This window comes from Thermochaetoides thermophila (genome assembly GCF_000221225.1).
Source record: "Thermochaetoides thermophila DSM 1495 unplaced genomic scaffold scf7180000011806, whole genome shotgun sequence".
Classification (NCBI taxonomy): Eukaryota; Fungi; Ascomycota; class Sordariomycetes; order Sordariales; family Chaetomiaceae; genus Thermochaetoides; species Thermochaetoides thermophila.
The window spans coordinates 238,405-263,631 of record NW_006383023.1 but is presented as its reverse complement, the minus strand read 5'-3'; the positions used below and the strand labels follow the sequence as shown (position 1 = coordinate 263,631).

The following is a 25,227-nucleotide window of genomic DNA, read 5'->3' as shown; positions in this document are numbered from 1 at the left end:
GTGAGTGGAGGCTGACCCATCAACGTGCCTCGATTTAACCAGTGTCATTGGTTGGGATAAGGCTTGGCTTACATTGTGATTGGCGCATCGGTGTTCGTGCGCGTGGGGGGGAGGAGGGAGGTTGGGAGGTGGAAGGAGCCGTCGGGCTGGGTCTTTAACCCTTGTCACGGTCAAGCTGGAATGGTACGCAACGTAACGCAACATTGGGAGGGTAAAAAAAAAGAAGGGCAGTTGCCCTTTCCACCTTTTGCTGTTGAATATAACGTTGCGGTTTCGGACGGGACCGAAGAAAAAAAAAAAAAGAGAGAGAGACGAGAGGCTATTTTTTTTTGTCGGTCACAATGCTCATAGCAATTATGGCCCTCCTCATCCACGCTTTCACCATCGCCCTCACTGCCCAGCAGTTATTCTGGCTTCGGGAAACTGCGTCTGAATTCGTCACTGGCGCGGGTCTCGCTTTGCTCTCTCGAATCCCGAAGGCCTCGTGACAGGGAGCTCATTTTGGGTTCATTTTTTACACATTGAACTTAATTATTTTTTTTTTCTTTTGCGCTGCATACTCCTGGCTACCTACATACCTTACGTGTTCATCTGGCTGGAACCCGTTCACAAGCGGCCGCCCGTGGATCAGCGGATTGGGCGATATTTGAGGTCTCGTACAGGGGCTGAGCTAAGTCATTGCTGCCGCTGCGACCGCGTCTCTCCTCGAGATTGCTATATCTCTATATTCCATCTTCACCTTGAGCATTTGATACACGGTAGCACCTGGCTGTGCTCCTGCATACCGTCTTCCTTCACATGCTTGAGATGATATAGATACAAAATCCTGATATCACTAGATCACCAGGTATGTGGCAGGCACAATGGATCCACGGATATGGGCTGCTGGTTCGATCTGGTTGGGCTCTCTCGTCTCTCTCTCCTCGTGAAAGCTGCTGACAGCTCCTGTTCTCCTCCAGAGTACTGGGATCTTTATCCCGTGGCTCCCGCTCCCCGTCCTCCTGTGACCTCCCTCCCTGCCGCGTTGCGTCATTGGTGGACCTGTCGCACCCACTCGCATCACGATCTCCTCGAATCGATAACGACCTTCTGGAAGTACGACTCGAGAACACACGGAACATAACTACCACTTCCATACTATAGACGATACCTCCCAAATAGTCCTATCGAGTATATCTTATAACCCGTATACCGTACCCCTAGCCCGCCATGTCGAAGCTTCTTAGGTCTAGACGCTTCATACGGTCACTGGCCGTCGCTGGTGCTACCGGCGGCGCCTTATACTACGTCTACCGTCCGCGTGACATCCCCGGCTACCAAGACCCTGTCACACGTCCGGCCCCGACCTACGGTGCTGACGGAACCTTCAAGCTGCCGCGCTTCCCCCGGGTCAAGTCCCGCGCCGAGCAGATCGCTGATCTGAAGAAGAGTACGTCGGGTCGTGCAGAAGACGAGTATGACATCCTAGTTATTGGCGCGGGTGCCACGGGCGCAGGCGTTGCTCTCGACGCCGCCACGCGTGGCCTCAAGGTCGCCATTGTTGACCGCGGCGACTTCAGCTGCGAGACCAGCAGCAAGAGCACCAAGCTCGTGCACGGCGGCGTCCGCTACCTCGAGAAGGCCGTCTGGGACCTAGACTACGCACAGTACCAGCTGGTCAAGGAGGCGCTGAAGGAACGCAAGTACTTCCTGCAGACTGCACCGCATCTGAGCATGTGGCTACCTATAATGCTGCCACTCGATTCGTGGTGGAAGGTTCCCTACTACTGGGCTGGCACAAAGATGTACGACTTCCTGGCGGGCAGCGAGGGCATCGAAAGCTCGTATTTTTTGACCAAGAGTAAGGCTTTGGACGCATTTCCCATGCTACGCAAGACGGACTTGGTCGGTGCCCTGGTCTACTATGATGGCGCCCACAACGACTCGAGGATGAACGTGTCGCTGGCTATGACCGCGGCCCTCTACGGCGCCACAGTCGTCAACCACATGGAGGTCACCAAGCTGCTCAAGACCGCCGGCGGCAAGGTCTGCGGTGCGACAGTTAAGGACCGCATCCCCGAGCGCGACGGCAAGCAAGTGGCCCCGATCGACATCCGCGCCAAATGCGTCATCAATTGCACCGGCCCCTTCACCGACAGCATCCGCAAGATGGACGACCCCAACTGCGAGGAAATCGTGCGCCCCGCCTCGGGCGTGCACGTCGTCCTCCCCGGCTACTACTCCCCCGGCCGCATGGGCCTCATCGACCCCAAGACCTCGGACGGCCGCGTCATCTTCTTCCTCCCTTGGCAGGGCAATACCATCGCCGGCACGACTGATGATCCGGCTGAGCTCGCGCGCAATCCCCTCCCCGAGGAGAAATCCATACAGTGGATTCTCAACGAGATTAGGCATTACCTGTCGCCCCACCTCAACGTCCGCCGCGGGGACGTGCTTGCCGCCTGGTGTGGCTTGCGCCCGCTTGTTAAAGACCCTAATGTCAAGAATACCGAGGCGCTGGTGCGCTCGCATCTGGTCCATGTGGCCGAGTCGGGCCTAATAACCTGCGCCGGAGGGAAATGGACGACGTATCGGCAGATGGCGGAAGACTGTGTCGATGCGGCGATTAAGCACTTTAACCTCCAAACCAAGCCAATCACCAACCCCCCGCGCATCAGCGGTACCGATAGTGTAGACGACGCCGCTCAGCTCGACGGCACCTGCCAGACTCACCGCGTGCGCCTCATCGGCGCCCACGGATGGTCCCGCACCCTCTTCATCAACATCATCCAGCACTTTGGCGTCGAGACCGAGGTCGCTAAGCACCTTACCGAGAGCTATGGCGACAGAGCATGGTCCGTCGCCGCGCTGTGTCGGCCGACGGATAAACGATTCCCCGCGAGAGGCGAAAGAATTTCGCAGCTCTATCCGTTTGTAGATGGCGAGGTCAGGTATGCGTGTCGGTGTGAGTATGCGCAGACGGCGGTGGATGTGTTGGCGAGGAGGACCAGGTTGGCGTTTTTGAATGCTCAAGCGGCGTTAGAGGCGTTGCCCAGGGTAATTGATATTATGGCGGAGGAGTTGGGGTGGGATGCGAGAAGGAGGGAGGTTGAGTGGGTGGAGAGTAAGTCCCTCTGTCATCCAAAGTTGGGAGTTATCAATATGGGATTACTAACGAAGATTGCAGCGGTCAAGTTCCTTGAGTCGATGGGCCTTCCGAAGCCGATGTTGTCAGCTACGAGAAAGCAGGTCGAGCAGGGGAAGCTTGATTTCAAGAGCTCGCTGGAGTATAAGATGTATTCGAGGCATGATAAATATGATATTGAGTATGAAGAGGAGGCTTGAGTCTTTTTTTTTTTTTTCCTTTTCCCCTCGGTATCTTCTACTCTGGCGGTCTCTTGAAAAAAAAAATGAAAAGAAAAAAAGAAAAGGGGGGGGCAGGTTGGAGGTATTAAGGGATTAGTGGAAGATAGGCCCTTCGCTTTTTATTCTAGCGAATCCTTAAAAGAAGGGCAGATTGAAGTTTTTTTAAAATAAAAAGGATAGATTGAGGGGTTTTGTCGCATCGTTTCTCCGGGTGTTGGGGAATGGGTTGGGCTGGTTTTTCAGCGACGGCTGGCCAGGAGATAGGGGTTGTTTTTTTTTTTTTCTCACTTCGTGGTTGCGCCTTTTACTATTGGTCTTTTTAATAATTAGAGAGTATCGCATCAGCAGCATTGTTGTTGTCAATTACAGACAGCAGAAAGAACATGGACGTTTGCTTTTCGTGCTTTTGTTTTTCTTTATTGTTTGTTGTTGGGTTGGGTAGCGTTTTGGTTATTGCTTTATAGATCAGATTTCTTGTGTCCTCGCCTTTTTACCCCTTTTCACGGCTGGTGCGATGTATGAGGGGCAGTTTGGGAATGTTATTTGCCTATCATGGACTGGGGTGATATTGCCAGTGGCATTAGTCAGGATAGTGTTAGGCCGAAAAGACTGGTCGAAGTTAAGACTCAAGAGGTGGCAAGAGAAAACTAGGCTAAAAAAAAAAAAAAAAAGCTACCTACATAGCAGAAAATGGTGGTCAAACTCTTGCGCCATAGAGTTCTGAGCTTTGTTGCTCTACTTCGAGCAAGTTTGCTTCGGTTCATGGCGCCTAATACCTACACTCTGATGTCCCTCCTTATTTGTATGGCCCCTTACTCCGAGGCCAGCCTTATCAAGATGCAGGCTGTCCTGAACTCTAGCATCCAATTATTTCATGATGAAACAGGTCCCACAATAGCAAGTGCCCGCCTTCCGTCATCTATGTAGTGTGATTTAAGCCACATGGAGTGTTCCTTATGATACTGGGAACTCAAGACTAGGATTATAGGCCCCTAGCAAGACCTAGAACGAGTGTGCTAACATAAGGGACAAGGCCAAGACAATCTACCTGTTTGATATTTGAATCCTAACTCAATTACCTACCTGGACCTCTACCGCAGGCTACGAACTCCCCTCCCGCCCTACCACTAAGTATCGTACCTCGGTCAATCACTCCCCTTTTTTGTATTTTGCCCATTTCGTCTACTGGATTCTGAGTGACCGGCGAGTGGCGGGTGTCTTGGACTTACTCCGGACCGAGCGATCATTGGCCGGGGACATCGACTTACCACCGAGTGAGCTACCAGTAAACCTAGACCATGACTTGCTCGCCGTTTGACGGGGTCTGGGAATACCGCTTTATGGTGCGATACCTCCGGGCTTGCATCCTCTCCATGATAATACTTTTTAGGGTTCGGACATACATTGGTAGCCCTGAATCTGTGCCTGTGCCAGTTTGGAGGAAGAGACCTTTTTAGTCGGAGGGCCAAGTCGCCGACGGAGTGGATGAGGCCTTCGCATTGGAGGGGGAAGTGGAAATCTATGACAGGGTGTTAGCAGATCAGGATAGTGGAAAAACAGAAAAGATGGGGTAGCACTTACTCTTTGGCTCTCCGACAAAGGCTCTAATCGAGTCTGAAGAGGCCTTTCGCAAGTTTCAGTTAGTATCAAGTCGATAAAACGCTGATCTAAATCATTCATGATGGTTAGCCCATGGTTCCACTGAACATATGGGAACTAACACTTACAGGTCGTTCTGGATCAAGGTCCAGGAACGGTGACTCTCGTGGTTGTGTAATTCGCCATGTCTGGAGTATCTCTTTGAGTCAGATAGACGACGAAGAAGTGGGCTAGCTTGTGAGCCACGGTCATAGAGATGCAGAAGAGAAGGCCCTTGTGGTGTTGAGTTACCTTGCGTGCTTCGGATGCGCTTTCGGCAGGATGGTTGGCAAAATTAGCCGCTTGGGCTAGTTGATTGATTATCTAGCAATAGTTCGGTGTTATGAGAACCAGGGGTATCTGTAAGTTGCGCTCTCAAACACTTCACACTCATAAAAAAACCTTGTTTTGAGTAAACTTGAAGACAGGTGGAAGTCAGCCACTTTTATTGGCCGGATGACATCATTATGCATATTTGCAACCATGATGGCCCCAACAGTGCATCCGTGTATTGGCATCACCTTAGATGCAGATTGAAAGTTACATCCTGTTGTTTGGCCACAATTCATACTGGGTGGGATTGCGAAGATACTGATGGACTGAGAGAAATAGGCCGTGGAGCAACGATTGAGATCCAATATTGAATGGCACTTCACTGGGGCACACATTACCGGAACTCTCCCTTCATCTCCTTTTTTACCAATTGGAATCACACAAGGAATTGGGTAAGCATAAACCCTTGGTGCTCGGGAAATTCTGGAAATTGATATATCTTGTCTCAATGATGTCTTGATTTTCAAGCTGAGCACACTTGTGCAAAGGCTGAATGCCCGCATCCCTAAGGGTGCAGATATCTATTTAAAGGATGGGCATATCGCTTCCACACTATTCCCACTGGGGCTATTGTAGACAATATCCGGAAGTGAATGTTGTTTGTCAAGTCAATATTCCTGGAAGAAATTTGACAAATTACCTAATTGAACGTAAGTCAAAATGGCTCCACTCACAGTTCTGATCACGTATTAGCTCGTTGAACTACACTAGTGCACCTAAAACGAGCAGGATGAGTCAAGTAAACAATCCATTCAAGCGACTCCAGGGCTCATCCTTGAGCCTGGTAACCGATCAGCGCAGGCTGCATGAATTAAAGCTGTATAGGAGGAAGCTTGCGAATTGAAGTTCAATCCAGCAATTTGAGAAAAACACAAGACACACCTTCAGCCCTAGTCATATATTATTTTTTTTAAAAAAAAAGGAGCAAATTTGCTAGTTCACTTCTCATCATATCCCATAAAAAGATCGGAGTTCGTACTTATTGCCTTGTTCGATTCGGCTTGGTGTGTATGTTCTGCATTAGATAAACTCCAGCGTCTCAGGCAGCTGGTTTCAATAAGAATGCCTGGGCCCCATTACTCGGGAGCTTGAGCGCTTCAATGATCATCGCTAGTTTGGGAAGATGTCACAAGTGAACACTAGCAGCTTTCATGAATGTTCCCTCCATCCATCTATTGCACGAGCTGTTTTTGAATCTTTCATGTTAGGCAGAGTGTGTCACGGAAAGATCCTGTTATTTAAAGTGTTCTTCTGATCTCGGATTCCTGGTTGGGGTAACCAGTCACTTTGTATGTCTGGCTCCCCTCTTATCACAATGCACTGAAGATAAGAGCCAGCACTTCTCATTTGCTTGTGCTCGTTGAGCAATAGCATTCAATCGTAAGGGAACTCGAGGACCTTTAGGCAACAGCAAGATAAGCTTGCAACGTTTAAGTCACAATGACACCAACATGCAGATGGCTGCGTAGGGTTCATACCGGAGGACTGGAGTGTGACTTTGCATAACCAAACATTGGGTGGAGCTTTCGTACGTAATTTAGGGCGATGGCTTTGGAGCTTGAAGACATCTAGATTGAGGGCGAAAGTTGTTCGCGGACAATGGAATCGGGAAGCATGGGCAGATGGCCTAGATGCCTCAGAATGGCAGAGTATCTAAAGATGTGGTCATGCACTGAGGTTTCTCTTGTCGAGGAGAGACATATATAGTCTGGGCATCAAGGAGCAGTCATAGAAGAGGCGTCAACTGACTGGGTATCCTTTCAGCGTAGCTCACTAGCCAGACAGCTATTTCTTGCTCTCTCGTTCACCATATTTATCCCTGAAGTGGGAGGTTATGAGATACCCAGCAAGCTCTACCTCGTAGACTTTTCGGAGAGCCCAATCAAGTATCGGGACATTGGTGTGTTTGCACCGAACCAGAGTTTAGTATTTGGTGACGCTTGTCATATTGTTCGGTTCGGAGACAAGAAGCCATTCATAAGGAAATCCCTGAAGAGTAAGTCTCCCTTCTTCCAAAGTTTTGGAATTGGGCTCCTGCAAGGGACTCGGCACTATGAAGGGCTCGAGATCACCACTTTCGGGAAAGTTTCACCGTCATAGTGATCAATACTGTGGCATTTAAGCGTGTCCCGGTTCATTTTACACCTGCAAGACAGAGAACTTCTTCTACCCCGACGCCGAATTTGGGCCTTGAACAGCAAATTCCTGCAAAACGTTTATTTCATACTCCCTTACGTCCCCCAGGACGCCATCGAAGCTGTTTTCCCCGCTGACAAGCTACAGCTCATGATCATTGCGCACCACCTCCCTCCGAAACCAGATCCTCCCCTATTTCTCGAATTATCTCAGTAACTCTGACGTCTTGGCCAATGCGATCCGTATCAAAAATTCTGACTCCCTGCCAAAGACCTCGACTTCTGGCGCATCTATTATCACCATTCCAAATTCATTTCGAGAACTCCAAGAAGCTTCGGAAAGGTAACAAAAGAAGAGATCTGGTTGCGCGAGACACAGCCAGAAAACTTCGGTCGAGACTCACTCTCCCTCACCAGATTCATCTGCGACCTAGTCCTGCCCTACCAGGGTCGACACTTCATTGACGGGAGTCCTTCATCTCACCCTTCATCAGCGTCTTTATCGATTCCGTCAATGCCGCCAATGGGAAAACTATCATTTAGACGGGCAGCAGAAAAACTCGCGAGCGCGGAGAGGCCAGACAAAGCGGATAGAGGAGCTGGAGGATCCTCGAAAATAAGGGGATGACTCCGGATAAAGATTAATCCGCGAAAGACGACGGAGTCGGGCGCCGTGTTGGATAAGCTGGAGGATGTCAATGATAGATGTTAGGTATGTTTTTTTTTTTTTTTTAGAAAAGGTCATTGGGGAAGAAGATAAAGCAGATACTCCAAGAAGTTGAGTGAGTAGGGGTCGAGGAGCTCGAGGAGCTTGACAAAATAGTAAAGAGGGAATGACTGCGTAGGGGACGACGATTAGAAGATCGAGATGAAAAGGGGACAGACGAAGAGTGTAGAGGAAGAAAACATCATCAGCAATGGGGAGATGGGGAGAGGAGGGAGTGAGAGAAAGGACTGCTAAGACTTGGAGGTACGTTTGTCGTGGCGGATCATTCCTGTCATTTTTCAGCATGTACTGTTCTCATGCTATCATCATTCATACTCTCATTTATGAACCGAATGAACAGAACCCCATCCCAATCCATTACCTGTTCCCATCCCACAACAACACTTCATCATCCAGGACCAATTTTTCACGCCCCGCCCCTCTAATGCGCAGCGCCGACGAGACTCTTCCCCCTCCTGAGCCCTCTCCTTCCTCCCAGCCCTCGTCCAGCCCCCATCTGACTGAATTCTGCGCCGCCGAACTCCGCCGCCAGCGGATCAACAAACGCGCTCGTCGCAGCCCCCGCGCCATCGGGCACCGTACTCTTGAGACCTTCACCATCTCTAAAGATCGCCTTATACAACTCTGCCACTGCCCCTGTCATACTCGCGATCGCCCTCGCCCGGTCCGCATCCGCACGAGACTCGATCTCGACCGTGCCAGCGTGCTCATCGATGCGGCCTTGCAGACGGCCATCAACGATGAGGTAACCCACGATATCTTGGGCCTCGGACTCCGAGATCTGCAAGCGTTGGGCGATCCAGGAGAGGCGCATGCGCGTGTAGGGCGCGATGAGTTTGAGGACGGCTTTGGTGCGCATGTTACGGGTGACTTCGTCGATGTTTTCTGCGATGAAGGGGTCTGACAAGAGGTCGGTGTTAGAGGAGAGCACAGACTGGTACTTGTGGATATCGTCGCGCTGGTAGGCGTCGACGAGGTCGGTCATTGCGGCGATGCGGGGATCGTTTTTGTAGGGCTTGGTTTCTTGCGAGTCGAAGGGGTTGATGTCGGATTTCATGAGCATCGTGGCGAGCAGGAGGTATTTGAGGACCTGGATGCGGCGGATGTCGCCCGCTTCGTCGTAGTTGCGGAAGGCCTCGAAGAAGTCGCTTTGTGCCTGGTCCCAGTTCTCCTCGCTCATGTGCATCTTGCCGCCGCACTCGCGGATCACTCCCTGGATCTTAGGGTGCGGCACAGCCGAGCGCACCTTAAGCGCTTTCTGGTAGAGTGCCTTGAGCTGGTTGTTGTTGCGTGTCTCGGAGTACATCTGGATCTCGAGCGCGTAGATTTCCAGCAGGTAAGTGCCCTTGCTTGGATCGTCCGAGCCGTCTTCTTTCTGGCATGTACGGTGCAGCTCGCGCAACTTGCGGGAGACGGCGTGGTACTCCTTGCGGTCGAGCAGCAGTTTCGCAAGTTTTATGTTCGTCTTAAGCCAGAGGCGCTCATTATTCGTCGTCTGAAAGCACTGCAGCGTTAAAGAGTAGAACTTCTCGATGGACGCGACAGCATCGGGGTTGTCGGCCTGCTTCTCGACAAAGTTGAGCATGTTATCAATGGACTTTTCTGAGTAGTTACGCGTCACTGCCGACTTGACGTATGTGAGCAGCTCTTGGTAGTGTTTTATGGCCTGGAGGGTTAGCGATGGTTGCCAAGAAGGCCGCTGGCAGACCTTACATCTGCATATCGCCCGAGGGTAAACTCTAGTTTGATGGCCTGTTTGAGCGCCTTGAAGCCCCATTCTCCTTTCTCTGGCTCAAGCGGTGGTATCTCTATAAACTCAGCAATGGCGGCCTCGGGGTCGCTCGTTTTGGTCTGTTTCGCGTTATAGTACTTGTTTTCGATGTCAATATCGCCATTCTCCTCCTCATCCTCGTCCTCATATTCAAAGTCATACTCCTCATCAGAGGCCTGCATAAAATCGTCGTCCGACATTTTGGCGATGTGGGATTTTTAGTTGTCGTTTGGTGTCTCGAAAACCAGGCGAGAACTTGAGAAGGAGGGGCGGTGTTGTGGAAGCTGTCGTGAAGTTGGAGGAGCTCCAGGCAGCTCGATAAGGCTGTTGGTGAGAGAGAGCTGATGTGGGGTTAGATCTTATCGATAGTGCAGGCAGGGAAACTTTGACTTCGATAAGCGCATAGTCCACGCTTGGCATCGAGCTATGGAGGCGAGGCTAGGAAAGTCAGACGTCAAGGTTCATCTCCACCCGACTCATCGCAACAGATTCATCATCGCAATCAACGAACAGATCCCAGCCGTCGGCACCTTGCACAGGTTTTGACCACGCTCACTCTCCTTACAGCGCAGTCGACTCAATCGATTTTTATCCGACGAAGCCTCGCGCTTCGCCTGTTTAACTTCACCACCTTCGACCCTTCAGACCTGCTCGCGCAGCGCCAACCGCCACCATGGGTTCCGGCGACCTGAACATGAAAAAAAGCTGGCATCCCCAGCGATCGGGGAATGTTGCAGCCACCCAACGCGCCGAAGCCGAGGCGCTCGCCGAGCGCAAGAAGCTCCAGCAACGCCTGCAAGAAATCGAGGAAGAGCGCCGCCGCGAAGAAATTCAAAAGGCCCTTGAAGCAGCCGGCGGCAAACCGCGGCCGCAGCGTGTTGAGTGGATGTATCAGGGCCCATCAGACCACCCGGGTGGTGATGCGACAGAGAATGAAGCTTATTTGTTGGGGAAAAGGAGGATTGATAAGCTGTTACAGGATAACGAGCTGAAGCAGTTGAGCAAGCAGGGCGCGCAGGATGGGGCAAGCAATGTGCCTGCGTCTGGGGCGGGGGCTACTAATGCGAGGGATCTGGCGGCGAAGTTGAGGGAAGATCCATTGCTCGCGATTAAGAGGAAGGAGCAGGAGGCGTATCAAGCGATGATGAATGATCCGATTAAGAGGAGGCAGCTGTTAAAGAGTATGGGGATTGATGATGCGAAGCTGAAGGAGGAGAAGAGGAGCAGTAGACATCATCGTGAGGGACGGCATAGGTCGCATCGACATGAGGGTGATCGCGATGGGGAGAGGCATTCACGGCGGCGGAGGTCCCGCGAGAGGTCGCGCTCGCGCAGTCCAAGACGGTATTATGATTCAGAGGACGACCGGCGCAGGAGCAGGCGCGACTCGCGCGAGCGCAGACGCGACAGGTCAGAGTCGTCCGAGTCCCGCGACAGACGGGACCGGCGCGACCGTGACAGGAAGGACGGTAGATCAGATAGATACGGCGGTGACCGGCGGGACCGGTCCATCTCAAGGTCACCTCCTAGGCGCAGGGACTATTCCCCTGACCATGACCGTGACCGGAGGAGACGCGGCTCTCCTAGACGTGACTCCCCCACTCGAGACACCCGCAGAAGAGACGATCACTCCCCCGACGACCGCGACCGTGATCGTCGCAGACGGAACTCACCCTCTCCTCGACACCCCGACTCAGATACCTACCGCAACGGCAATCATCGCTCGCGCCGCGACCGGTCCCGCGACTGCTGCCCACCTCCTCAATCTAAATCACCTGACGAAGAAGAGCGCGCTCGCAAGCTTGCTGCCATGCAGGTTGCCGCCAGCGATCTGGATGCAGACCGGCAGCGGCGGCTGGCCATGATTGAGGAGCAGGAGCGGGCGGAGAGGGAGAAGGAGGAGAAACTACGAGAACAGAGCAGAAAGTATGGCGGGGATTTAGGTTTTATGAGCCGGCTGCATAGTCGGGCGGCGGAGTTGAAGGTTGCTGACCGGGTTGGGAAGAGGTAGAGCTGGGATTCTAAGAGTATGGCTAAACTATGGGGGACTGTGTTTTCATGTCATGGACATCAGGGTTCTGCACTTCATTTCAGCTTTTAGTGTTGTTGATGGTTAGTTACGTATAAGGGCCTTATACATAATCGATAAGGGCTTGACAGGATATTCAGAAGTATCAGGCTATGGCAGATATAATGGTTATGATATTTTCTGTTACCAGCGGCTGTGTTTGTGAGTCTCATACTTACGAGTGCGTTCTCAGCTGTGCAGCTCATGAGCATCAACTTTTTGTGATGACTGTTGTTGGAGCTGAAGCTCACAGCAGATCAGCCCAATCGGCATCAACCTTGCCCTTGATCACAGCTCACTTTGTGCGTACAAGCACAAGCTCGTATCACAGGGGTCACAATCGTGTAAGTCGTCGATTGGCTGGCGCCGCGCTCACGCTTGATGCTTATTCACGCCAACATCATCAATTGTGTTCTGCTCTGCAGAGGTGATGTTTTCCTGCAATATCAAAGCAAACTTTCAATAATCCTCTCACCTTTGCAGCTCTGAATCCCCTCACCCGAACGGTCACCGCAAACATGACCACCAGCAACAGAAAAGTGGGTTGACGGGAATGCGTGTGAATGCACTCTGCACAAAATCATTGACTTCAGATCCACCGAAAGGCCGATGGACCCACATTCCCTACTGGATCCCGGTCGCCAGCGCCTGCAGCCAATTGGGCAATGCGACCTTCCATGATCTTGGCATGCTCCACTAAACTGCTGTGGGAGACAGGGGAAATCCCCAAAAGGGCCCAAGCCAATCTGAGCAGTGAAGTACAGTGCTAGCCAGGGGCGCAAGTGAGGCGTCGTTAGTGGCGCACCCAGCTGGCTGTTGGTGTGCCTGTGCGGTGCACCCAGGGCTGTCATCAACTTTCATCTCCGGCTTTCCAGGCTGCCTTGGCTCCAGGCTGCAAGGTCAGGTCAGGCTGGCTGGCAAGTTTTTTTGTTTTGTCTTTTTTATTTTATTTTTTTTTATTTTTGAGAATGTCGGTCTTTCCCGGATAAACTTCTCTGAACGTTATTTTCTGGGAACTTCCCCCCCCCTCCCCCCTTTAACATTCATCTCTTATTTGCTGTCAGGATCTTTTCATTCTGCTGTCAGCTTGACACTGTGGTGGACACGGCTTGCGCGGCGGCTACGCTACTGGACGGCCACGGCTAACACGTTCCTCTCTCCCTTGATCCTTTCCCTTCCCAGCAAGCAGATCACGCTTACCATTGCTCGCTGCCCTTAATCCATCACCTATCCATCCATCTTCATCCATCTTGTTTTGCTTACTGCCATGCTGGCAGGTGCTTGATTTAATCACCTCCACTCTTTCAAAACTCTCTCCAGCTCCTTCCAGCTCAGCTTTAGCTTGGCGTCGCTGTGTCAGCTCTACCCTGACCCCCCTGATCATCTCCCGCACCGTCCTCCCGTCCCGTCACCAGTCAGTCAGGAACGTGATTGCTGAGGTTGCGCATTCCGGCCGTGCCGTTGCTGTCCTTCGAAGAGATTTCGAGTCGCAAACAAGTCGTACTACCCGCGCCGTGATCTGTCTATCTCCCGCTGCTTGCTCGCCTCTTCTGTCGGCTGTCATTGTAGCCCCGTCCCCGTCTCAGTCTTGCCATTGTCACGGCTGTTAACTGCTGCGCCTCTGCTGCTGCGGCTAATATCCCAATCAGTCGACCCATCCGTTGCTACCCCGGACATCGACTACGTTGCCTACTATACGTACAGCACGCACGCACGCACGCGAATATCTTCCCGCTTCAAATTTCAGAAAAGAGGACAGACACACACGTTCCCCTTAACATCGCTGTCGCATCACATCAATCGTATCATATTGCATCACGAACACGCGTGCTCTAGATACCCATAAGCCACATTGTGCATCCACCCCCCTGAGCAAGCCTGCACCAATCCGCGATTGTCTCACCGAGCTGAAGGCATTCCATCACACTTCGCAAACCCCATTGCGCTCGAATTATAACCTTAAGATACCAAAAAAAAAACAATTAAGCAAAATGCCGTGTGGTCTCGGGGGCACCAAGACTGTCCAGCGCAAGCTTGTCTTGCTGTGAGTCACCCTTTCTGCGCCCTCCAGCAGGGTGCAATGTTGGCAAATTCCATGATGCAACTGGGACAAAACATGCTGACCAAATACAGAGGCGACGGTGCCTGCGGCAAGACCTCGCTGCTGAACGTCTTTACCCGAGGGTGCGTGCACTGATCTATACTATTCCTGAACCCCGTCCATATGGTTGTCGTTGTCGCTGAACGCCTGGCCGCAGCTATTTCCCTACTGTCTACGAGCCGACTGTGTTTGAGAACTATGTGCATGGTGGGTTATCTGAACCATCAGGAGCAAATAAACAATGGCTGACTGGGGTAGATATCTTCGTCGACAATGTCCACATCGAGCTCTCCCTTTGGGATACTGCTGGTCAGGAGGAATTCGACCGGCTGCGGAGTCTTTCTTACGGTACTTTCCCCCCCCCCCTTCCTAACCCCCCCCCTTACCTCTAATAGACCGTCAGACTAACGGGTATCTAGACGACACCGACCTAATCATGCTCTGTTTCTCCGTCGATAGCAAAGACTCCCTTGAAAACGTCGAATCGAAATGGGTCTCCGAGATAGCCGACAACTGCCCGGGAGTCAAGCTCGTGCTTGTTGCCCTGAAATGCGACCTCCGCGAGCAGGAAGAGGAAGACACAAACGAGGATGGCACACCTCGCGAGAAAAAGCCCATGATTACCTACGAGCAGGGCCTCGAGGTTGCGCGCAGGATTCATGCGCTGAGGTACCTCGAGTGCTCGGCGATGAGGAATAGGGGAGTCAATGAGGCTTTTACGGAGGCGGCGAGAGTCGCATTGAGTGTCAAAAAGGAGAGTGATCAGGGGAAGTGCATCGTGATGTGAGTTGGAAGTTGGGGAAGGTTGCCTAGGAGTTACACCCCACGGGGTGTTGCTGGCTTTAGTTGCACGTTTCTTCTCGCTTCATCGTTACTTTACTGACTGTTACTCTTTCGGCGACATGATCGGTTGGGTTGGGCGGTTCGCTTTGTATATATTCCCACTGGCTCATGTTTTTGCCTGCTCTTGCCCTGGCTCGAACCCCAAGCTACTCAGATTCGGGTTGGCATTGAGGTAGGGCAGCGGTAAAGAGGCAGAGCTGGCACGAAAGCCAGATGCTTGTCTGCTTTTTTTTCTTTTTTTTTTTGGTTGGGGAAGGGGGTGTTGCGTACGGCGTGGCGCTGCGTCGTTGTGTCTCTTGCTGTGCGATTTTCTTCTTGTTTCCCTGTTTCAAGTTATAGGATGGTTTTAATTAGACGAGGTTGTGCTGTGTCAATTGGGGCGTTGGAGAGTTTGTTGGTGTTGGTCGAGCGTGACAGGAAAAGTGAAAACAAATAAAGAGAGTTTTGCTTGCTTGGTTTTTCTGTGCCTTCTGTGTCGTGCAAATCTTGAGTCTGCTTATCATGATGATACATACCTACATACCATCAACACCATCCACAATCCAATCACAACAACCTTTCATCAAAGCGGATGAAGCATCTCCGATCTTCTTCCCCTCGATGCACCAAGGATTCCCGCGGAGCGAGGATTCGAAAAGATCCATACCCCAGACCCAGCTGTGGGGCGCCGATAAGCCCCCGATAAGATCCCGTGAAATGGCGTCAGCGCGCGCTAGCGCAGATTTTTGGGGGCCTTTGCAGGGGTTGGGGGTAACAGGAGGGATTGTGTTGGATAAAAGAAAACAGAAACAACCGAAGTGAAGCGTGAGAACATCCCACAATGGCGAGGGAGGAGAGTGACGGTATAGTTCCGATCCGGGGACGGAGATGGAGAGATGGCAAATATATGGGGTCGTGAGTTGAATGTGTCATGTCAGTGCTGGGAGTTAAATATCCAAGGGGGGCCGCTTGACTTTCATCATGTCCTTTGACTTCAACCTTCGTCTTAACTCTGACCGACTTGATCTTGTCCTTTTGACCCTTGACACAACCTTGACAACTTTGATCAACTCTCTACCTGGGCTCTCTCTCTCCTCTTACTTCGTCTCTTAATCTTAGAGTTACTTGACTCAGCTCCCTCCTACGACTTTACCTCCCCAATTCTTCTGGACAACAACCTTGAAGACGCCCCACAGCCTTCAAAACAAACACGGGCCAATCAGTTCTCACAACCATCACTATGCCCCAATTAGACCCCCAATCATCTCAACCCCCCGATCCCTCAACCTCAGATTCAATGGCCAAATCCTACCAACCATCCCTCCTAACAGCCCTCCACTGCCATCAACACATTCATCTCATAATAGGCCTCTCCCCCATCGCCTTCTCTCGTGCGCAATCGTCTCTCCTTGCCAACGCCATCCCCATCCTCATCGCTCCCCTCCCCGATGGCACACAATCCGTCGAAGATGCAGGGGTCCATCACAACCTTGTTACCCTCATAAATGAGGGGAGAGTGAAGCATCTCAACCGGGCGTTTAACCCAGAGAAGGACCCTTTCGAGCTAGGGAGGGACGAGGTCGGGAAGGTAGTGGACGCAGTCTTTGTCGTCAGTACCCCCGAGGGTACCTTAGCACCGGGGTGGACTAGGGAAAGGGTGGCCGAGTTGTGTCGGAGGAATCGCATACCCATTAATGTCCTCGACTCACCTCAGCTAAGCACATTCTCCCTGCTCTCAGTGCATAACGACGGCCCATTGCAAATTGGTGTCACAACCAACGGGATGGGGTGTAAACTCGCCTCGCGCATACGACGTGAGCTCGCCTCGTCGTTGCCCAAGGGGTTGGGGGAGGCATGCGAAAGGTTGGGCAGAGTTAGGAGGAGAATTATCGAGGAGGGTGAGGTTCCAGAGCAGGGTGAGGGTGAGGGGGATGATAGCCTTGAGCAGGGGAGGGGATTGAATCGGTTGGTGCTGGAGGGGAGCGTGGAGGAGAGAAAGGGTCGAAGGATGAGATTTTTGGCGCAAGTATGTGAGTACTGGCCGTTGAAGAAGTTGGCGGGGGTTACGGAGGATGAGGTGAGAGCGGTTTGGGAGGGGTATTTGAGGGGCGAGGGGCAGCAGAATGGCACACACAAAGGACAACAGAATGAAGCGATTTTGCGAGAACAACAAATTCGTGCTCAGGTCGACCAAAATGGCTCCCATACTTCTCAAGCACAAGGGCTCGGCCTGATAATCCTAGCCGGCTCTGGTCCCGGACACCCCTCTCTCCTCAGCCGCGCAACCCACACCGCGATCCTCACCGCTGACATCATCCTCGCCGATAAACTCGTCCCTTCTGGCGTGCTCGATCTCATCCCGCGCCGTACGCCCGTGCAAATAGCCCGCAAGTTTCCCGGCAACGCCGACGCAGCACAAGAAGAGTTTTTGACTCTGGCACTCTCCCATCTGCGACAGGGAAAGACTGTGCTGAGGTTGAAACAAGGCGATCCGTTTATTTATGGGCGAGGAGGAGAAGAAGTGGCATTCTTCAGGGAGCACGGCGTGCCAGAAGAGAAGATTGTCGTCCTGCCGGGGGTTACGTCCGCTTTGAGCGCGCCGCTCTTTGCCGGGATCCCGGCTACGCAACGGGATGTGGCTGATCAGGTACTTATTTGCACGGGGACGGGGAAGAAGGGGAAGCCGCCGGCTCCGCCGGAGTATGTCCCCTCCCGCACGGTGGTATTCTTGATGGCGCTGCACCGAATCGAAGGTCTCGTCGCGGAACTGACCTCCCCCACTGCCGAAGAACTTGAGAACAGCAAAGGAGGGAACCGGGCTTTCTGGCCAATCAATACCCCTTGCGCGGTGATCGAGCGAGCGAGTTGTCCCGATCAGAGGGTGATCAGGACAACGTTGAAGTGGGTAGTGCAGGCGATTGAGGTGGAGGGGAGCAGGCCTCCAGGGTTGCTGGTTGTTGGGCGAGCGTGTGAAGCGTTATGGACGAAGGGGGGAAAGGAGAGGTCATGGGTTGTGGAGGAGGGGTTTAGGGGGTTGGAGTGGGAGGGGGTTGAGAGGGCGCTGGAAGGGTTGGGTGAGTGATTGTTCGTATGGGCTTTGGGAACCGGAGACTAGGCGAGGGATGCGTTTTGGCGAATTTATAAAAGGGGATTAGGTTGGTTGCTGGTAAAAAGCTGCTCATCTGGCATCCTTGCTATATGTTATGAGACTGGTGACTACCTCTGTTTATCGGTGCTCACGGGACCAAAAATGGGAGGGGATATGGACATGTAGCATTTCATCCAAGATTTCATTGATCTAACACGGTTCATTCACTCTGCTACCCCGGAGAAAATGTCTTGACACACGCGTCTATTGGTATCAACTCTTATCTCTAGCCAGATTCCACCCTCTAGCCGTCCATAAACAACACCATGCCTAACCAGTCATCTCAGACGCATTGGAACATTGATTCGAAACCTAATTTTCCTCATACCACCGCTTGCTTCTGAACCCCCATGGTATTTATGCTGACCTTCTTCTCTCTCATCCTGTATCCTCGACTAAAACATCGGCTCTCTCACCTCTTCATTTCCCCCAAGAGCATCGGAAATCCTCTACTGCCATCCCCTAAAACCTTTCATGCTCCGCTCTCTCCCCCTCTCCCCACTTCAACCCCCCATTGCCATTCCCCTCCCCATTCTTCCCCTCCCCCCAACAAACAACGCATCCGCCTCCACATAAACATGCCCTGTCTCCGGATCCTCAATCAGCGCCTTCACAAAACACTTATAGTGTCCCTTGCCCCTCTCCTGTTCAGGCAACTCATCATCCTGTAACGGCCTCACCCGCACAACATAAAAATTATTCGCCAGCACCGGCCGGCGATAATTCAACTCCAGCTTAGCCGTCACCCCGCCATACCCTCCCCATTTCTTGAACGCCGCCCGTCCGCAAGACTCATCCAGTAATGTCGCCAGACACCCCCCGTGCACGACATACGGCCAGCCGGTGGTTCCCAACCCGAAATAAACCACACTCACCAATTCCCCCGTCGCCCGATTATACCACACCCTTTGATACCCGCCCACACCATAACTTCCCCTCAACGTTCCCGCCATGATATGCTGTTTCCTATGCTCCTCACTCAGCGACTCGTACGCATCCCAAGACTCAGCCCAAGCGGGGTCCTCATTTAGTTTCTGCACGACAGAGAGGGAGGCAGCGCGCCGGGCGATGCGTTCTTTATTCGAGATGTCGCGAGGGGGAATCGGGTTCGGCGGGCGGCGCGGGGATGACGATGTTTAGCGCGGCCCAGCCAACGGCTGCACCTAGGGTGGTGAAGAAAGCGGCGAAGAGGAGGCGAGGAAGGAGACGGCGTTTCTTTTTGGGTTTGGGTTCGGCGGCTGGGTCTAGTTGAGGGGGGGCAGTTGGGGGGACGGGTGAGGAATCGGTGAAGTAGGTTTGTACGGGGGCTTGGGGAGAGGGTGTGGTGTCGGAGAAGTAGGTTTTTACTGGGGGTTCGGTTGTCGACTCAGAGGTGAAATATGTCTTGGGTTTGGACTCTTCGGTGAAGTAGGGCTTTGGCTGGGAGCCGTCGTCGAAGTAAGTCTTTGGGGGTTGTTGGCGTCTTGGGGCCGTTGTCGCGAGCAATCTCCGCGCTGGGAGAGACTCCCGCAAAATGGAGCTCTGCAGTGCTGTCGCCTGGCGCTGGGCCAAGGCCGTGAAATGACGATGCGATATCCTGGTGATCATGCTGGCGGTGTTGGTGATTCGCGTTTGGGGCTTTCAGTGTAAGATTGAGATCAGGGTCTCTCTGTCCGAGACGGCTCGACGACCCTGAATTGTGGTGAACGCTGATTGGCCAATCTCGGGGCCCCTGTGTGGAGAAACCTCGGCTAAGTCGGGACCGAGAGTGGGGCGTATTGTGGGGACGGGGGAGAGGAGACCGAGTGTGTTAACGCAGCATTGAAGTCGAACTCAAGGCTGACAATGGCATTCTCAATTACAGCATTGAATTCGTTTGGATGTCCCATCGAGCTCAATTATGTGATACAGATCTATGCATCCACCAGCCCAGTCCAGTCGGGCTTGGGCTTATCCTTCTGCCTAGGCGTTGAATTTATCTTTCCATTCCCTTCCCCTCTTCTTCGTCACTCCCCTTCCAAAGTCTTGTAACCCCTTCCTTCTGGGTCTGCCTGCTCTCCTCACCGATCAACACCCATTGACCCTCGGCGCATCCATCCCGCTTTCGTCAACAAGCACCCAATCCCTCACACCCCCCTTCCAATCCGATATCCTCCCGTCCCTGATCGTCACCACCACCACCCTCGCCTCCTCCTCTCCTCCGCTCGCAAACCGACTACTTCCATCGCCCTCATCGAACGTGTTATTCGCCAAATGCACGTCCCTGTAATACCGCTCTTCCTCTGACCCATGTGGCGCGACACGGGCCGTGCCGTTGATGGTTGCGCTAATGGAGGAGATGGAGGAAGCGTTGAGGTTGAAGAGGAGGGCAGCGAGGGAGGAAGGGGGCTGTTGGATGGGGAGGCCGCGGGTAGGGGAGGTGTTGCCTGAAGACAAGCGACGGGCTTGGGAGGCGGGGGTTGGGCGGTGGGAGACCCCTAGTCATATGGTCAGTTTGGGGGACACTAACTCTCAGTCCAATCTCGAGGGAGAATCTAACAATCATGCACCAACAGCGAGACATTTGGGTTCTCGGACAGATTGAGAATCTTCTTGCTCGCGGGGTTGGTTGTCATAACGATGACGGGGCCGCGCGAGTAGGGCGAGGAGGGGAGGTAGGTGTAGCTCATGAGCGAGACGTGCGGCACGTTGTCGCGGCAGGTTGCCAGGTGCAGGAAGCGCGCGTTCTCCAAGCATTGGACGACCTCGCTGGGGAGGGTTGCCGTGACACGCATGTTTGTGTCGCCGGCTGAGGCTTCGTGCGCGAGGGGTATTTGTTGGTCCATTGTACTGGCTGGGATGTGGTGGTCGAAGGTGAGGCTGAGGATGGTTGCCAATCGCGATCGATCGAGATCACAATGGGAGAGATGGATCATGGATGGTGGGGCGGCGACGTTGCGGCCTTGGCCCCGCTCTGTAAGTTACTGTATCAAAGGCGTAAGATGGGGAATGTTACTAACATTGCCCCGCTCCCCGCTTCGGCGGGGACCTTGAGGAGGACTTCACCACCACCGACCCATATTTTTAAAGGACGGGTCACGGACATGGACACCATTTGGCGTTTCACAAGCAAAAGGATACAGACAGCAGATAAGGAAGCCATGAGGTTATATGAGTGGGTCTGGGATGTCTCAAGCTGTTGTCTAACGACCTTCGCAAAGGATAGTCAACCACAATGGCCTGATAACCATAAGACACTCTCGAGCCGCGCAAAGGATTCCTGAACGAGAAAAGAAAACGATATGATCAGCTCACCAAAATCTCTTTGATAACTGTCTAACGTTCAAAGATAAAACGAAGATGAACCAGGAAAACAACAACCATCGCCTTTACCCATCCCGGCAATTGGGGCCCGAACCACGGGGATGGGCGGAGAGCCGCCTCCTACTCGGGTCGAATCTGTGGCCGTAGGGATTCTGTCACCATCCTCACACGTAGAAGACGTCACCTATCACTTGGCCATTTAATGAGAGGAGGTGTTTGTTGGGAAGTTACATGCTGAAAGTAATAGATATAGTTTTGGAAGAAAGGCCATTGGTTTGGGAAGGTTTGGCGGTTAGGTGCGGGTGCAACCCGTACAGTCCTCTGACAAAATGGGATGGCAGCCCGCAGACAGCTTGGGTCACGTTGCCCTTCTTCGGCTCTCCGTATATCAGCCTCCTTGAGATTCGCCGCGGCGACACGACAGGTTTCCTACGTCTTTACCACCCGTTCTCGATAACTGTAATGCCCCTTTCCTTCACAGATTCCCAGTACCATACTTGAGTGCCAGTATTCTGCTCCCGCAACCACGGATCAGATCTACGATTCCAACATCAAGAAGGAAAACACTATCCTTACCAAGCTCGGCGACGTTCTGCACCAGCAAGAGCTGCTTTGTTGCGATCTCGACGTTGCGGCCGAGGAGACGGAGTCCCTCGTCGATGGCGAACTTACAAATTGACCTTTTCGCTGCGCTCTCTGACGTGCTTAGCCGTTGTTGAGTTGTTCCCTAGGGGCTTGACATTTGGAAGAAGAAGATGAAGCTTCGAAAATCTGTCGAAGTACGGGGAAAGGTCACATCGCGGGGTTCTGGCGAACCATATTGTTGAGGCTAAGGAAGGTTAGGAGACGAGCTATCCACAGCACTGTCCTGTTCAGGTTCTCATATCCATGGGCGGATCCTCTTAGGTACTACACGTTTTCCGTGAGTCCAAGCTTGACCGGGTTGGCAATTCCTTCAACAGGCAACTTGGTAGAAAATATAGCACTCAAAATTTGATCCAGATTGATCAAGGCCATCTAGCACCGGCAAGTTGGATTGTTAAGTGAACAGCCAGCGCAATACGGCAAGCAATGATCTTTGCTCAAAACAGAGTTGCATCGAACGATTTAGGCACTTCGAAGGCGCCGCTTATGATTGGTCAATGGCAAGATGTATCATGGCATTATTAGCTGGTCCGATCACGCTGCAAGAAAGTCAGTTCTACCACCTCGCCTCATTCAAGCCATGTCCTCCATCATTCCCTCGGCGCCATGCACTGCTTGCAATCACCCCCGACCTCCGAATTCCGGAGGCATGTTCACCTCGTTCCGCTCCTCGCTGGCTGCCATGCGGTCCCAGGCTCAGCAGGCTGGATGCGTAACTTGCTGGATCTTGTGTGAGGGGATACGCCACTACCTCGAAGACAAACAGGGTAGAGAGGACTCGGCATACGGCGATGTGGATACCGTGCAGATCAACTTGAATGTGGCGAGCACGTCTGCCAGGAGCGTGGAAGTTGTCTTATTTTTTGAGACACCAGTTACGTTGAGTTTCTTTTGTGAGGAGCGTAAGCGAAGCATCATGATTCAAGAGCTTCGGGGAATCGTGAGGCTCACAAAACTGACATATATATCCAGAAACCCCATGGCTCGCGCAGCACATGCCAGACATCCCTTTGGGAAACGCAATTCCTCACTCAACCTCCTCTTCTGAAAGCCTCACCTGGGCAGCAGACCGAATCCAGCACTGCATTGACTCTCACGAGCCCTGCAGGCATCAGTCTCCCGACTGCCCTCTCCCAACTAGACTACTAGACCTCACCGCACCAGTCCCAAGCGGTATCCGCCTAATCGAGTCATCATCCCTGCCATCCCAATCCCCATACGCCTGTCTTTCCCATTGCTGGGGCAAATCCCCCTTCCTGCGAACCCTGCGCCAGAACCTTCCTTCTCTCAAGCAGGAGATTGACTGGGATTCTCTACCTAAGACCTTCCAAGACGCAATTAGCTTCACACGCAGACTAGGGATTTCGTACCTGTGGATCGACAGCCTGTGTATCGTGCAAGATGATGAAGATGATTGGCGGAAGGAGGCAGCGAAGATGGCCGGGATTTATCGCGGAGCGAGGGTAGTCATCTCGGCGGCGAGAGGAACAGACGCGGGGAAGGGGATGTTTAGCTCTTTGGAGGGGGATTGGACCAAAATCTGCACAGTCAGGTTAACTCCACCAACGGGGAGAGGGGATGGAGGAGAGAAGAAGAGGGAAGAGAGGATCTACGTCCGCCGTGCAATAGCCCACATCACCCGGCCGAGGTTGCGATACATGGCTGATATCACGTCTACGTGGTATCCGCTTTTCACCAGGGGATGGGTCTCGCAGGAGCGGCTGCTTGCCCCGCGAATCGTGCATTTCGGATGGCAAGAGCTGACGCTTGAGTGCCGTGCTCACACGCGTTGTCAATGCACGCCTGTTTCTGCAGCCGATTACTCTGATGTGAATAGCACGACGGCAAAGTTTCACGAGAGGCATACCCTGCCGAAACGGTACTACTTCCCCTCGCCACAGTCGAACCCAACCCTTGGGTCAACTGCCGGCGGCTCAACCATTGATAGCATTCGGGCTCTACGAACACGCTGGCGCCACCTTGTTGAAGACTACACTCGCCTCCACCTAACTTTCCCGAAGGATGTGTTCCCTGCCATATCGGGGGTTGCTCGCGCGATGATGTTGTCCCCTTCTCTTTCTCCCCCAGCTTCTCGCTCGTCGCATAAAAGTGGGTCCAACTCCCCGATAGATATGGAGACCATGTCGGAGTTGAAGTTACACACGGAAGCGGGGTGGATCTACGCTGCGGGGTTGTGGTGGGGTCCTGTTATGACATCATCCGATTCTGCCGAGACGGATCAGAGTGGGGTGACAGCCGGGGATGTGGGCCCACGTCTCAGACGTGTAACTACTATCACGATCGGTTCTCCACAAGGCGCAAACGATGCTGCAGCAGTTCAATATGGAGAAGAGGAATTTGTTCAAGACATGCTATGGCATATCGAACTCCCCCCACAGCCAGGAGGCTTCAATCCCAATTCCTTGCCCTGGGTCTGGCGTTGTCGTCCTTCACATTGGCGAGCCCCGTCGTGGTCGTGGGCAGGTGTCATTGCGCCAGTGGAGTTTGTCCATTCCCCTAACGGTATTAGACTCCTTTGTTCAGTGCTGTCGGTTCATTGCACCCCAATAGGACCCGACCCGTTGGGAGAGCTCGTTGACCGGGGGAGTTACCTCGTGGTGAAGGGCGTCATGATCCCGACTAAATTAAGGGTGAACTTGACTGTAAGGGATGCAGTTCAGCCGTGGAACGCGATCGATTTGGATGTGTTGATGGGGTATGTGAAGAATGTTTGGGCGGATGAGGACTGCAGGGATTGGGCAGCCGGTGGGCAAGATCAGATGGTATGGTGTTTGCCTTTGGGGCAGACCCTGCCACGGGGGGAGTTGATGTGCTTGGTACTGGTCGAGACGCCACGAGATGGGAGTATCGCTGCGAGCGAGAGACTTCCACAGGAGGAAGAAGAGTTGTATAAGAGGGTTGGGCTGGTGCAGGTTTTGGGCGGGCCACCGGGTCAGGGACTGGACGTTTGGATGGAGAGACTGCTGCAGAAGGGTGATGAAAGAGTCGTGAGGGTCGTGTAACGCAGAGATGGAACCCCTCAGCTAGTGCTCAAGTCATGCATCATTATTACTGTAGGTACTGAATGAGGTATCAACAATGCTCCAAGAGTACACTCCAACTAAGCCGCTCACCTCACCTCGTGATCCAACCACTGAAGCTGGTATGATTACAAAAAAAAAAAAAAGAAAAACGTAAAAAAATAGAACAAA

At 52.8% G+C, this 25,227-nt stretch overlaps 9 protein-coding genes across 9 annotated transcripts; 6 read left to right on the top strand and 3 right to left on the bottom strand.

Moving 5' to 3' along the window:
* Positions 1 to 1,209: 1,209 nt before the first annotated feature.
* CTHT_0001210 (glycerol-3-phosphate dehydrogenase-like protein) lies at positions 1,210 to 3,324 on the top strand (the record flags this gene model as incomplete). Its single annotated transcript, XM_006690611.1, has 2 exons — positions 1,210 to 3,103; positions 3,167 to 3,324. 2 exons carry the CDS (start codon positions 1,210 to 1,212, stop codon positions 3,322 to 3,324), a joined length of 2,052 nt encoding a protein of 683 aa, XP_006690674.1.
* A 5,275-nt stretch (positions 3,325 to 8,599) lies between these two features.
* On the bottom strand, positions 8,600 to 10,149 carry CTHT_0001200 (putative COP9 signalosome protein; the record flags this gene model as incomplete). Its single annotated transcript, XM_006690610.1, has 2 exons — positions 8,600 to 9,844; positions 9,892 to 10,149. The coding sequence occupies 2 exons, from the start codon at positions 10,147 to 10,149 to the stop codon at positions 8,600 to 8,602; spliced, it is 1,503 nt and encodes a 500-aa protein (XP_006690673.1).
* Positions 10,150 to 10,622: 473 nt separating this feature from the next.
* CTHT_0001190 (putative pre-mRNA splicing protein) lies at positions 10,623 to 11,960 on the top strand (the record flags this gene model as incomplete). The annotated part of the gene is made up of 1 exon (XM_006690609.1): positions 10,623 to 11,960. The coding sequence occupies one exon, from the start codon at positions 10,623 to 10,625 to the stop codon at positions 11,958 to 11,960; it is 1,338 nt and encodes a 445-aa protein (XP_006690672.1).
* Positions 11,961 to 14,008: 2,048 nt separating this feature from the next.
* Positions 14,009 to 14,905, top strand: CTHT_0001180 (GTP-binding protein rho3-like protein; the record flags this gene model as incomplete). The annotated part of the gene is made up of 4 exons (XM_006690608.1): positions 14,009 to 14,061; positions 14,151 to 14,201; positions 14,276 to 14,466; positions 14,538 to 14,905. The coding sequence occupies 4 exons, from the start codon at positions 14,009 to 14,011 to the stop codon at positions 14,903 to 14,905; spliced, it is 663 nt and encodes a 220-aa protein (XP_006690671.1).
* Positions 14,906 to 16,180: 1,275 nt separating this feature from the next.
* Positions 16,181 to 18,022, top strand: CTHT_0001170 (III C-methyltransferase-like protein; the record flags this gene model as incomplete). The annotated part of the gene is made up of 1 exon (XM_006690607.1): positions 16,181 to 18,022. The coding sequence occupies one exon, from the start codon at positions 16,181 to 16,183 to the stop codon at positions 18,020 to 18,022; it is 1,842 nt and encodes a 613-aa protein (XP_006690670.1).
* A 1,143-nt stretch (positions 18,023 to 19,165) lies between these two features.
* Positions 19,166 to 19,675, bottom strand: CTHT_0001160 (uncharacterized protein; the record flags this gene model as incomplete). Its single annotated transcript, XM_006690606.1, has 1 exon — positions 19,166 to 19,675. The coding sequence occupies one exon, from the start codon at positions 19,673 to 19,675 to the stop codon at positions 19,166 to 19,168; it is 510 nt and encodes a 169-aa protein (XP_006690669.1).
* A 459-nt stretch (positions 19,676 to 20,134) lies between these two features.
* On the bottom strand, positions 20,135 to 20,841 carry CTHT_0001150 (pyridoxamine 5'-phosphate oxidase-like protein; the record flags this gene model as incomplete). Its single annotated transcript, XM_006690605.1, has 2 exons — positions 20,135 to 20,544; positions 20,607 to 20,841. 2 exons carry the CDS (start codon positions 20,839 to 20,841, stop codon positions 20,135 to 20,137), a joined length of 645 nt encoding a protein of 214 aa, XP_006690668.1.
* An 858-nt stretch (positions 20,842 to 21,699) lies between these two features.
* CTHT_0001140 (uncharacterized protein) lies at positions 21,700 to 22,049 on the top strand (the record flags this gene model as incomplete). Its single annotated transcript, XM_006690604.1, has 2 exons — positions 21,700 to 21,753; positions 21,852 to 22,049. 2 exons carry the CDS (start codon positions 21,700 to 21,702, stop codon positions 22,047 to 22,049), a joined length of 252 nt encoding a protein of 83 aa, XP_006690667.1.
* Positions 22,050 to 22,595: 546 nt separating this feature from the next.
* Positions 22,596 to 25,038, top strand: CTHT_0001130 (putative chromosome transmission fidelity protein; the record flags this gene model as incomplete). Its single annotated transcript, XM_006690603.1, has 3 exons — positions 22,596 to 22,917; positions 22,988 to 24,259; positions 24,587 to 25,038. The coding sequence occupies 3 exons, from the start codon at positions 22,596 to 22,598 to the stop codon at positions 25,036 to 25,038; spliced, it is 2,046 nt and encodes a 681-aa protein (XP_006690666.1).
* Between the last annotated feature and the right edge of the window lie 189 nt (positions 25,039 to 25,227).